The sequence below is a fragment of the Helobdella robusta genome (genome assembly GCF_000326865.2).
Source record: "Helobdella robusta unplaced genomic scaffold HELROscaffold_15, whole genome shotgun sequence".
Classification (NCBI taxonomy): domain Eukaryota; kingdom Metazoa; phylum Annelida; class Clitellata; order Rhynchobdellida; family Glossiphoniidae; genus Helobdella; species Helobdella robusta.
Window position 1 is genome coordinate 2,963,653 of NW_008703839.1, and position 13,321 is coordinate 2,976,973.

The window sequence follows — 13,321 nt, forward strand, 5'->3', positions numbered from 1 at the left end:
TACATACATACATACATACCTACATACATACATACATACATACATACATACATACCTACATACATACATACATACTTACATACATACATACATGCATGCATCATTATAAAATTGCTTTCGTTATACGTACGTATCATGTTTGTGACAACATATACGTACATCAATGCATCTCACATTTTTTTATGCATTCTGTTAATACATAATTAAACAAATGCACTTTTATTCTTTGCTATTTTTTTTCTTTCTTCACTTCACTCTAACGTTTTCTTACTTTCTCTTACTCTCTCTTCCTCTTCCTTTTTCTTCGTGTATTCCCATCTCCCCTGCACAGAGACGCAAGCAAAGTTTGACGTAGACTCGACATGAAAAGCTCACATTTGAATATAAATCAAGTCGCGAAGAAAATGCCGGGAAGAAAAATGGTCACAAAGACCTTTTATATGACACGACGTAACGTAACTTAACTTGACGCAACATGACGTAATATAACGTCACATGACTTATATATGGCTGACCTAACCTGACGACATATTAAGTTACATCATCTTTCAAGTCATTACCACATCACTTACTCTTCCTTTAGTTGTCGTGACTATTTGTCGTTAAATTTACAACAAAACAATGTTTCTAACTTAACTTATTAACAAATTCAACATTTAAGAAAAATTATTCTTGATTAATAATCATTCAATAATATTAATAAATTTATTTTTTTCATTTTTTTTCAAATCAGAATATTTTTAAACAAAAAGTGTCAATGAAATTCGATAGCAATGCGAGCAGAAATACAGGAATAAGATTTTAAAAACAAATAACACAAAAGGTGCTGCCCACACAAACAAACACCAGATACATATTGCATTCACACAAACATACGTTCGCCTTACAAATTTTGCTAAACAATTTGGTTGACATACAAAATTTCCGTGAAGTTTTTTGTATTTTAGTGTCACACACATACACACTCACACACACATACAAACATGTATTCGTACATTTACATCCAACACTCATTGTTGTGTACGTACATAAATACATCCACACCACATACAACTCAAGGACACACGAATGAGTATACAGATGGTTGAACATAAATTCACTAACATCTCACATAGAGACGGAGTTTGCGTTAATGGACCATCAATCATTTCTCGATATGATCATCGCATTATTTATAACATATTTATTTTATTAGGTTATTTATATGCAAATACTTGCAGACACTCCACATCTAGGCATATTCAACATCACGCTGACGTAAAATGTCGCACATATACTTGCCTGGTAAAAACATACATGGTACTTGAACGCACGAACGACAGTATTTACAAATTTGCCGGCATCGGTAATGGTGCTCATTTTTTAGAGATGCATTAATTTTTTGGGGCTAAATAGAAAATTACCCACTCAAATGCTTTTATGTCAAATAAACATAAAAAAATTAGATTGGAAGAAGAAAAAATTTTGTTTAATAATGAAAAACCTTCAGTTCGTCGTACCAACAACCCAACTGGTTTTAATGACAATCATTCGTTCATCGTCATCATCAAAGATACTAAAGATTTAAAGATACTATCGACGAGAACGACGACCGGGAGAGGAGTTGATCGTTTGTAAGAAGCAATCCACGCCACAAAATGTTTGTTCAGAAACAATTTATAAACTTGCAACTGTTGCTGCAACAAAAAAAATTTATACAAAAACAACATCGAAAACTATTTTTGAGGACAGACTTCTGCACATCAAATATTTCCCTACGATACATTTTTCAAGAGTCATCAAGTTTTTAACGTTTTTAATATTTTTTAAAGCCAGCGCGCCAGGAAAAGCATCACACGACTGCCGTCAGAAGCCACTCGACAAACAAACAAATCGATATCATTTCCACTAAGGTGTGACAGCCTCAATGGTAGTCGTTGAAATAGTTAAGAAATAAATATTAGTATTTTTACAAACTTTAAAATCTTGAAAATTTAAAATAAAAAAGAACGATTAAAATAAAGAACGAACGATTCGTTCAAAATTAATGAATTTTAAATTAATTAAAAAATATGATATAATATAAAACATAATTAAAATATAATATAAATATAATCTTAATATAAATAGAAAGACATAAATAGAATTGTATTGATTCGTATCGGGTCGAACATGTTTGCAGCAAGAGGAAAAACTCCTCTTAACTAAGTGAGTAAAAAATTGGAGGATAAAGTATTAAAATAAATTGAATTTCTAAAGTAATGCGAGCCTTTATCAACATTAAGAAAACTCTCAAATTAACCGCCATCTTCGAATAATTACAATGTCTCAATTAGACTGCACGAATATATATATATTTATTTATTTATTCCTCTAATTTTGTTTTGGGTCAATAATTACTTCATTCATTCATTTATTAATTAATTCATACATTCATTTATTCATTCACTCATTTCCTTATTCATTTACCGTTTTATTCATTCGTTTAAATCGTTCAGTAATTTAGTTTTTTTTATAATATTTAGTTAATTATTTACGTGTGTGTTTGCACGTTGGTCTGCTTGCCTGCTACATGTTTGTGTGCATCTGTTAAGAGCCTGTTAAAACAGTTCTGTTCTCCATTTTATAAATTAATTATTTATTTATTTTCAGCAGTGCAAACATCTACCGCGTGGCACATCCTGACGATCTCTGCACACGTTATCAGAGCCTTAAAATATTGCAGCCCTAGGATAACAATTATTGCAAAACTAAATAGAATGTATAATAGCATTGGCGCGTATCTGTGCACGCGAGATTAAGATGTCGGAGGTCGTGCGCTGTTGAATGAAAGTTGGATGAATTTTTACAGTTTAATTGGACAAATCGTTGAAAACAAATCATTCATCTACAAATCATCATTCATCTACAAATCATCATTCATCTACAAATCATTTATCTACAAATCATCATTCTTCTAAAAATCATTCAGCCACAAATCATCACTCATTTACAAATCATTCATCTACAAATCATCATTCATCTACAAATCGAAAAAATATAAAATTTTAAATATTATTTGAGACAATAAAAATAGCTCAGTTCAAATAAGTACGGTGTGTGTACTCATATCATGAGATGCTTTTTTCTTAGTACTCGTTACTTTGCAGTAGAATGGCGAATTGTTGTATGTTTTTATCAGTCAAACGTTTTTATTTAGATCAAGACATTTTGGCGCCAAAAATTTGTTTGCATCCATTTGAAAATAACTCATGCTGCTGTATTATTTAGTGTAATTGAACAAATTTTTCGCTATTTTTTATGTAACAAAAATTTTGTTTTTTTTTTTCATTTAGCCAAAAACAAAACAAAATGATCAAAAATATTAGAAATTACCTGCAGAAAATTATTGTTATCAGTTTGAAAAAGCCAAATGTCAATTGCCATCATATTGGCATGACATCGTACTGATATCATACTGGCATGATATCATACTGACATGATATCATACTGACATGATATCATACTGACATGATATCATACTGACATGACATCATACCGACATGACATAACAACATAACATCAACATCAAAAAGTTGAAAAAGTATAATTGTTTATTTTTTAATATATATATATAAATATATATATATATATATATATATATATATATATATATATATATATATAGCTGGCTTTTATTAAAACTTGAAAATCGCAATAATGCAACCTTTTTCAATCATTTATTAACTTCATGAAAAATTTTTTAACTGAAAAAATTTTTAAAAAAGAATACAACTAATGGCTTTAAAAATTAAAATTCTTGTTTGAAAAAGAATTTTAGAAAATGTTTGAAAATTTATTTAACGAAGCCGTCATTAGGACTGCTTCCCTCCGTTGAGTTACGAAGGAGTTCTGCGAGATGACAAGTTAAAAATTTAACGTTCACATAGCACATTCCCTTTAAACAAAAACTCAAAAGAACAAAAAACAGAAAAATATGATCTTCATTTTTCACCTCCCCCTAACTCTCTCCGTTACGTTGCAAATTTTTATGAGTTTCCTGCCTGTCAAATATTTGCCTGCCTCCTTGTGACAGTTTCAGCAGAGCAATCAACGGAGGCAACGTTCTAATGGAGTTGCTTATCAACTGCAATTCTTCCCTTTCCTATGTGCAAAATTATTACGACATGCACATTTCACTAGCTTATATTCCTAAATACTTACAGGGAAAGAAACAACGTTGAGCATCTCAACAATAAAAATTGAATTATAGCAGCAATAATTATAAAAATTTGCTGGTAAAATAGATGAACAACATTTCTTATAGTGGCGAGATGGCAACGTAGTGCGGTGAGGTGTGGTTCTCTGTTCGCTTACTTGGTTCAAATGCAGAAGGAAGTCTGCCAATCGTGCACATGTCAACATGCGACTGATGCGTTGTTTTCGCATGCACGAGCACGCTGCGTGTTTGCGAAAAGTTCTTTCTTTCTATGCGTCACTGGCGCTCTGCACTGGATGACGCGTAAATGTCGCCTTATTTTTATTATCATCATTATATTCCAAACAAAATTTTAAATTGATTTAATATAGCTCTTGCATATTCTATGTTAAATTTTGACTTTAATCAAATTTAATTTATTATTAGCACTCCGAGCCAACTTTTAAATCTTACAAACATGCAAAAAATGATTTACTCTCCTCTTGAGAGAAAAATTTGTCAGAGTGTTCTAACGAAAAGAATCCAAAACATGATTGAAAGTGTCAAGCACAAATGCACAAGGAAGCAAATACATCTGGACATTCTTGTACACAATTCTGCGGAGGAACTTTTGTATATTCGCTGTGCAGGTCTGTACGCACCAATTTATGAGACAATTTGTTTCTAATCTACTGCAATAAATTTTTTTATGGTTCAATTTGTCATGTTGAAAATTTGTACATCTTGGCATGCAAGTAGGCTGGAAAGAGGTTGTGTCCATGTGCTGAAGTGCCATCGTTCGCAGTTGAGTGCGACTCAGGTTGTAAATTCTGACCACATCATTAGGGTGAACACAAACAAAATAAATACACTCTATGAAGTAATATTGTAATATTTCAGAACAATTTTCATCCCAATAAAATACAACTAATGACAATCATAACGTGCTAATTTTATGTCACTGAAAGTTAACATTCGTCTTTGTTTTCTTAACAATAACCAAATTTAATATTCATAAAAATGTTAATTAATATTATTAATTTTTATTAATTATTCTCTCTTGAATAATCTCGAGGATATCTTTGTATGTATGTATAACTCTATGTATCGGACGCATTTAGATTACTCGTCGTATTTCTTAATTTTCAGCGTTTTTTTTTCAAAGTTAAATTGCTAAATTTGTGTTCATTTTATAGACAAAATTAAGGGGATTATGAATATATAATTTATTTTTTGAATAATATAAAATTTAGTTTTAAATTTAATCTTTAATAGTTTGAGTTGAAAGGCAAATAATTTAGGCTGGTTATTTACTGTAGCTGTTTATAGTTCTGTACATACACTCCTAAGAGTTGTGAAATTTGTTCTGATTGTAGACTGATACTAACGTTAAAGTCGAACATAAGTGCAGTTTAAATTTGCATGTCCAGTGTTTACGTTTTGAGTTGTTTTAATTGATGGCAGGCAGAAATAAATGTCAGAGTTGCAATGGAAATGCGATTTTAAAGGATTCGTTACAATGTAAATTATGTAGTTCAGTGACTATGCATTGGAAATGTAGTGGAGTAACTGAACAAACAACAAAAGAACTCCTGCAGGCTGTTAATTTCGTCTGGATATGTAAAAACTGCCTTGAACATATTGACATGTTTAGATCGAATAAACAACTAAGTGAGTTGACAGAGGAGATAAGAAAGTTGCAAGAAAGCAACGTCTCACTCAGTAATCAGGTAAAGATTGTTCAAAACAAACTTGACAGCAGAGATGATAACGAAAGTATTGATGACAGGATTGTGGTGCTGCAGGAAAATCTTAAAAAATCTTATGCAGATACTCTAAAAGATGTTGTGACTACAAATGTTGTGAAGTTAAATGATGAGGTGATAAACGACTGTTTCCAAGCGTTAAAAAAGGAGATGATCGAGACGAAGGAAGCAGTCAGCGTTGAGTTCAAAAATGTGCAGAAGACACTGGTCGAGGCATCTGAGGCTAAAGAGAAAGAAAGAAATATTATGTTGTTCCGACTGTCAGAACATGGTGATGACAAAAAGCGCATCATTCAAATATTTAAGCATTTGACAGATGATGCTGTAAATGACAAGGATGTCATTAAAATATAAAGATTGGGGAAGAAAAAGGAAAACTCAAATAGGCCATTGCTGATTAAAATGGACAACATAAAAATTAAAGCCCTTATAATGAGCAATCTCTCGAGACTAAAACTGTTAAACAATGAATTTGGTAATATTAGCCTCAGCCATGACTTAACCAAAGATCAAAGAATTGAACTAAAGAGTTTGGTGGACGAGGCTAGAAAACAAGAGGCAGCAAGTGGTGATTTTTTGTTCAGGGTGAGGGGTCCTCCAGGAAGATGGAAGATCATGAAATTACCGATGGTCAAGAAATGAATATGAATCCTGCTAGTGGTAGAGCGATGAATTGGTGTGATGCGGTGTCTTATGATGTTTGTGTTGCTTCTGATGTCGTTGATATGGATGATGCAGATGAGGATGAAACTATGCCATTTGTTTTGGATGTTGATGGATCATGTGTGTTGAACAATTTTGATGATGTGGATGCTATTGTAAATTGTGAATACTATATGCCAAATAACATTAGTCATTATTTTGTTTTCTGTGAACTTATCGATTTTTTAAATGTTTCAGCTAACAATAACTCTAATTTATTTTTACTACATATAAATGTCAGAAGTTTGACTGCGCATGCTGATGATTTGGCACTGTTGATTAATGGTTTTCAATTATATGTTAATATCCCTCAAATTGTTGCTTTAAGTGAAACATGGCTAAATGATGACACTAACTATGGCCCTATACTATCGTATTTTCCATGCCATAGTCTAGTTGCGAAAAATAGGTTGGGTAAAAGGGGTGGGGGCACTGGTTTTTTAATTGATAAAAACTTAGCGTACGAAAATTTAAATTGTAATTTTTCTCTCAGTTCCGACCTGTTTGAATGGGTCGGAATTAAATTTGCCTCTGTCAATAAAAAAAATATAATCATTTGTATTTATAGGCCACCAAATTATAAATTGGATAATTTCTTATCTAAAATGCAGGAATTTTTATATGAACTTTTAAAAGACGATGTCAGTAGTGATGTTTTTATACTTGGGGATTTTAACATTGATTTGGCTGTAAAAAACCAGGCATCATTATCGTTTTTAAATCTTATGGCTCAATTTAATTTGCATCCAATTATCAACCAACCGACTAGAATAACATCAAGCCATTCGTCAACGATCGATAATGTTTTTACTAATTATGGCATCGGCGGCTGCCCGAAAGGAATTCTATACAGCGATGTTTCTGACCATTTACCTATTTTTCTTTGCATACCATTGAATGCTAAGGCTGTCGGTGGCAAAAACCCTTACATTAAAACCCGTTTGATTAATTCTGAGAACCTAAAAAAAGCAAATTGTTTATTACAGAATATCCAGTGGAACATGTCTGATTACGGGTCCGATTTTGAATCAAATTTTAAGAATTTCCTAAAGACTTATTTAAACTGCATCAATCTAGCTTTGCCATTGGTGAATAAAAAAAATCGCTTCCGAAGGCCATGGATGAATATCGATCTTTATAATCTTTCCTTGTATAGAAATGTTCTTTACAAAAGGCATCTACACAATCCATCCCCTGCAAATAAAAATGCATATAATAAGGTTAAAAATAAATTTATAAATGTCAAAAGATTCACGGAAAAAAAATATTTTGAAAATAAATTAAAAAATCAACCTGGAACAAAACACAGATGGAGGATAATTAATGAAATTTTGGGGTCAAAAAAATCATGCAATAAATTGTTCTCAAATGATGCCAGTGAAACTGCTAAATTGAGCACCGTTACAGGGTTGAATAAATTTTTTGTTGAGATAGGTAAAAATATCAATAAAATTTTAGGCGATGGTCAGTTGATTTCAAATGTCGGTCCATATGTGGTTTCTAATAACCCAATATTTATTCCACGAGACACAACTCCGGATGAGATTGTCTCGGTCGTTGGCAATTTGAATTTGAAAAATAGTTTTGATTGTGATTTTCTTTCTACTAAGATCCTCAAACATACTGTTTTTCATGTTGCTAGTCAAATCTCAAAACTATTTAACGATTCTATTAAAATGGGCAAATTCCCTGATGATTTAAAAATGGCTAAAGTAATACCGGTTTTTAAAGGTGGTGACCCGACTCTTTTTGAAAACTACCGTCCAATCTCAATACTGCCGGTTTTTTCCAAGATTTTTGAAAAGCTAATGTTCAATCGCATGTGGGATTATCTGATTGAGCATAGCGTGATCAATAGACATCAGTATGGTTTTGTCCCAAAATCTTCAACTGAGAAGGCCATTGCTGAGTTGCATTTGTCTCTCTTGGAGGGTTTCGATAAGAAAAAATTTAGCCTGGGTGTTTTCATTGACCTAAAAAAGGCTTTTGATGTAATTGATCACGAAATTTTGCTAATAAAGTTGTCGATGTACGGTTTTCGTGGAGTTGTGTTTGACTGGTTCAGGTCGTATTTATCTGATCGGAGTCAGTTTGTTTCAGTTGATAATGTAGTGTCTCCTCCGTTTAAAATTCAAACAGGGGTGCCCCAAGGTTCGATACTCGGCCCCCTATTATTTATAATTTTCGTAAATGATATTTTTTCAATATCAGATAAATGTACTACAATCCTGTTCGCCGACGACACCAATATTTTTTTGTCGGGAAAAGACCCAAATGAATTGTTCCTAGAAATGAATCGTCAGCTCCAAAAATTCTGTGATTGGTTTTTGAAAAATAAATTGGCATTGAACTTAAGTAAATCATGTTATATTATATTTGGCCCTAAAATAAGTACTAATAACAAAATTCTAGAAAAAAATAAATTGTTCATTCAGGGCACTGTGCTCCCAAGAGTGCAATCGATAAAATTTTTGGGGGTTATACTTCAAAGTGATTTAAAATGGACCAATCACGTTAACAAAATAGTCAATAAATTGTATCAAGTTATTGGAATATTATTTAAAGCGAGAAACAGATTGGATACTGAAACAATGATGATGCTTTATTATTCTTTTCTATATCCCTATCTGCTGTATGGGAATGTTTTCTGGGGATCCGCAAGTAAATATCTAATCAATAAGATCATTGTGCTGCAAAAGAGTTTTATACGCCTGTGTTTCTCCTTAAGTTATCGTGATCACACCAATCATTTGTTCCGAAGTCATAAAATTCTTAGGTTTGATCAATTACACAATTACATTCTTCTGATTTTTCTTTATAAAATTCTTTCTTATAACGATTATAAGCACCTAAATGTTTTTTGTAAGATCACATCGGCCACCAGACAACATGGTATGTTGATGTCAAAAAAAGTTAGAACTTCTACTTACGATAGAAGTTGGGTTGCTAAGGGAGTTAGACTTTGGAACGCTTTGGCTATGCATAACCAATTGCAACTTACAATTGAACACTTTAAGCATTATGCTAAGAGCGAAGTTATGTCCATGTCCGTCGATGTTTAAGATGTTATTATATATATGTATGTGTGTGTATATGTGTGTATGTGTGTGTATGTATATATATATTTTTATTATGTTTAATTCTATTTAACGACTTGTCTACTTTGTGTTTTGTACATTGCACACGAACTTTAATTAGTTAAGGTGGTCTGCACAAGTAGTTTGTTACTTTTTTGATCTCCTGACTTATTTTTTCTGTCAAATAAAATTTGGATTAAAAAAAAAAAAAAAAAAAAAAATATCGACAAGTGCGTCGTCTGTGGGTGGGCACGCGTGACTCCACGCATCACACACACACACACACACACAATCACACACACACATACACACTCAGGCACTGTTTGTGCATTGTAACCGCGACAGAACCAGGCGCATAACCCTGACCGTTAGACCATCTCGCAGCCCATATGATACTGAACTGAACAAACTAGTCATAGACTTTCTTATCATTAAAAGATCAACATCATCGTCCATATCATCATCGTCATCGTTCTCATTATTATTACTGTTGACTGTCAAGTCAAGGAGAATGAATCAACCAGGAGTTGAGAGATCGCTTGGTTGTGGCGTCGTAGATTTGAGCCGACTTTCCTAAGAGATGTGAGTGGCAAATGTCGTGTAGTGGTGGTGGTGGTGGTGGTGGTGGTTGTTGTTGTTGTTGTTGTGGTGATGGTGGTGGTGGTGATGGTGGCTGAAGTGGCGTTGTAGTGGTGGTGAAGCGGAAATTGATTCCGGGTGCGTCTAACAGAGTGCTCTCGTCTTTCCACTTCTTTTAGTTTTAATTATTAAATCTGAATATTAATAGTTTATAAATATTTTTGTGATGCTTTTTTAAAAGAGATTTTTTTCGCTTTCTTCATTTCGGTTAGTTCTTCATGGATTTTGTTTTTGTCCGTCCAGTTGCTTTCAAATGGTACGTTCGTTTCTATGTCGATGGCGCTTAATAGGGCTACTAAAATAGCGTTCTATTGCTCTGTGAAAGCCTTTCTCAAAAAGCTTTTTGAAAAAAAGTTTCAATTCAATATCACCATCATCATCACCATCATCGTCATCAACGACATCAATGTCATCCATCGTTTCCATCCAGCCAGTCAACAACGTCAAAACTTGCAAAGCATGATGAATTATAACACCATCGATTTTGTTTCATTTCAATTGCATGCCTTCAATCTACTAAAAAATAGCATTATGAAATGTAAACCACTGTATGTTTGTGTGGTGTGTGGGTGTATGTCTTCGTGTGTGTGTGTGTGCGTGTGCGCGCTGTGTGTGTGTTTGTGTGTGTGTTGTTTGTGTGTGTGTGTTGTTTGTGTGTGTGTTGTTTGTGTGTATGTGTGTGTGTGTGTTGTTTGTGTGTTTGTGTTGTTTGTGTTGTTTGTGTGTTTGTTGGTGGAAGGGAGAATCGGAACAAACCTGCTATTCTCTTTTACCCCCATTGCCTTTATTGTCATATGTGTACAAAAGTTCAACAAATTGTGCTAATTAATTATGTTTAATAATTAGTTCATTCAATCAATCGTAAGTTCGTTCATTTATTTATTCTTTATTCACTTGTTTGTTCTCTTGTTTGTTCATTTATTTATTTGTTCATTCAGTAAGACAGTTTGTCTCCCGCCTTTTTTTAACTTATCCATTCATCCATCCATCCATCTATTCATTTTTCCATGCGTCATATATTCTTCCTTATTTTTCCTACAAACGAAACATGAACGCACTTAAATTTTTCATTTATGTGCTTTCAGAAGTTAATTGTTTATAATTTGACTTTTAAAATTACGTCATGCCACGCGTCCAAAACGTCAAACTTTTTTTAATTACTGCAAAGTTTACTTTTCAAGAATTTTATTCAATTTTGTCCAAACGTCGTCGCTTTCGTTTTCGTTTTACTCTATATATGTTATCGTCGTCATGAAATTTGTGACCGGAAAACATCAAATGTTTGCGTTTGAATCTGAATGTTAGTTAATGTTTGATGAAAAACCCGAATGAGTTTTATGCATATTGACTGATTCGTTCATGTTACGAACATTTTAAACCTTTCTGTCAAAAAAAACATAGTTGCTCGAAAGTATCTGGATTCATGTAATGAAATGGGTAGGTACAAAAAAACAATATGATACTGTAGGTATCTTGAAACAATATGATACTGTAGGTATCTTGAAAGACTAAAAACTTTTCTGAAGCAAATTGTTTTTATAAAGAAACCAACCAAGAAACACAAGCACTAAAAAGTGGGTGATTTTTTAATGCGAATTTTTGAAAGCGACCTGATTTTTTCAAGTTCATTTTATATTCCGAGTAGCCATTGTTGCTTTCTTTATAATTTTTACAGTCTGTAATAGGAGGCATTTTTCAAGATAATTGGAAGGAAAAATTTGAAGGCGATAATAAATTAAAAATAAACTGTGGGTGTGAAATTCTAAAAAAGAAAGAAGAAGCATGTGTACGTCGTGTGAAAAGGATAAACAGCCTTTGTGTCGAAAGATGGCTGCTTCATATCATTGGTTGAAGATATGAAGAACATAATAAAGATATATAGATAATATATCTGTAACATTGTAAGTGGTTCTGCGTATGTCAGAGCTGCAATAATAAAGACTAATGAAAAAAAAGCAGCAGACTATCATGGCGGTAGAATTTTGATTGAAGGCCGTGTGAGTTCGAAATGATTCTTTTAATAAATAAGCAGTTATAAAAATAACTTCAGTAAAAAAAACATTGTTTTGAAAAAATTAGAATAATTATAGCAAGGGTAATGAGCAGGAATAATCAAAATTTTTGTAGAAATCGTATGAGACATGCTAAAAATCTGTCCATGGCATTTTAAAGAAATATTTTAATTTGTATGAAAACTGAAACGAAACTACCGCCAGGCTTCTTGTTCACTAGTCTATTAATTTATCAATTAAATACATGAAGCTCAGTTTGATTATCTAACGATGGACATTCTTAAACATTTGACATTAACATTATATATTTAACAAAATGTTAAAAAAACTCAAAGTTATGTTAACATTAAGTAGTTTCATTATTAAACTGAATCTAAATAATAAAAACTGTAGTCAAAGTTTGAGGAGAAAGTAGCTAGTGTAAATTTTATTAAGGCATCATAACGCCGTAATTATAACACAATTCTACAATATGTTCTGTTTATCTGCGTATTCCTTGAAAAAAATAAAATAAAAAACCATCTAACATAAAATTATTGTTAGCATAAGCAACTTACGTATAAACAAACGTCGGCTTAACGTTACGCATAAAATAATATAATACATATTCTAATTAGCTAACGCTTTTGCTCAATAAATTTTTCTTTAAAATGTTCAGAACAAAAAATAATCATAAGCTTCTCTAGAAATTTCGTTCAAAAAGTTAATTTCGTTAAAAAAAGTTCTATTTCCCATAAAATCCGATGTCAATTTCGTAAATCTATTCGGAGTTCTTCTCACTAGCAGTTAGTTCAATGTTCGACCATCGGTTTCAGTCGGTGCCTGGAACTTAATGATTCGTTTCGATTTGATCATGCATATAGTGATCATCACTATAACATTTGTTTAACATTAACACGTGATTATAATTATAACATTTGTTTGAAGTGTACCTAGCTCTTGTTTTATAAGTATTAGAAGCAATAGTAA

General features: G+C 32.4%; 3 protein-coding genes across 3 annotated transcripts; 2 read left to right on the top strand and 1 right to left on the bottom strand.

The window, feature by feature from the left end:
• Positions 1-3,814: 3,814 nt before the first annotated feature.
• On the bottom strand, positions 3,815-4,952 carry HELRODRAFT_169435 (hypothetical protein; the record flags this gene model as incomplete). The annotated part of the gene is made up of 4 exons (XM_009015243.1): positions 3,815-3,870; positions 3,985-4,123; positions 4,336-4,418; positions 4,691-4,952. The coding sequence occupies 4 exons, from the start codon at positions 4,950-4,952 to the stop codon at positions 3,815-3,817; spliced, it is 540 nt and encodes a 179-aa protein (XP_009013491.1).
• A 748-nt stretch (positions 4,953-5,700) lies between these two features.
• On the top strand, positions 5,701-6,276 carry HELRODRAFT_169436 (hypothetical protein; the record flags this gene model as incomplete). Its single annotated transcript, XM_009015244.1, has 1 exon — positions 5,701-6,276. The coding sequence occupies one exon, from the start codon at positions 5,701-5,703 to the stop codon at positions 6,274-6,276; it is 576 nt and encodes a 191-aa protein (XP_009013492.1).
• Positions 6,277-6,527: 251 nt separating this feature from the next.
• HELRODRAFT_169437 (hypothetical protein) lies at positions 6,528-10,278 on the top strand (the record flags this gene model as incomplete). Its single annotated transcript, XM_009015245.1, has 3 exons — positions 6,528-8,180; positions 9,492-9,659; positions 10,018-10,278. 3 exons carry the CDS (start codon positions 6,528-6,530, stop codon positions 10,276-10,278), a joined length of 2,082 nt encoding a protein of 693 aa, XP_009013493.1.
• Between the last annotated feature and the right edge of the window lie 3,043 nt (positions 10,279-13,321).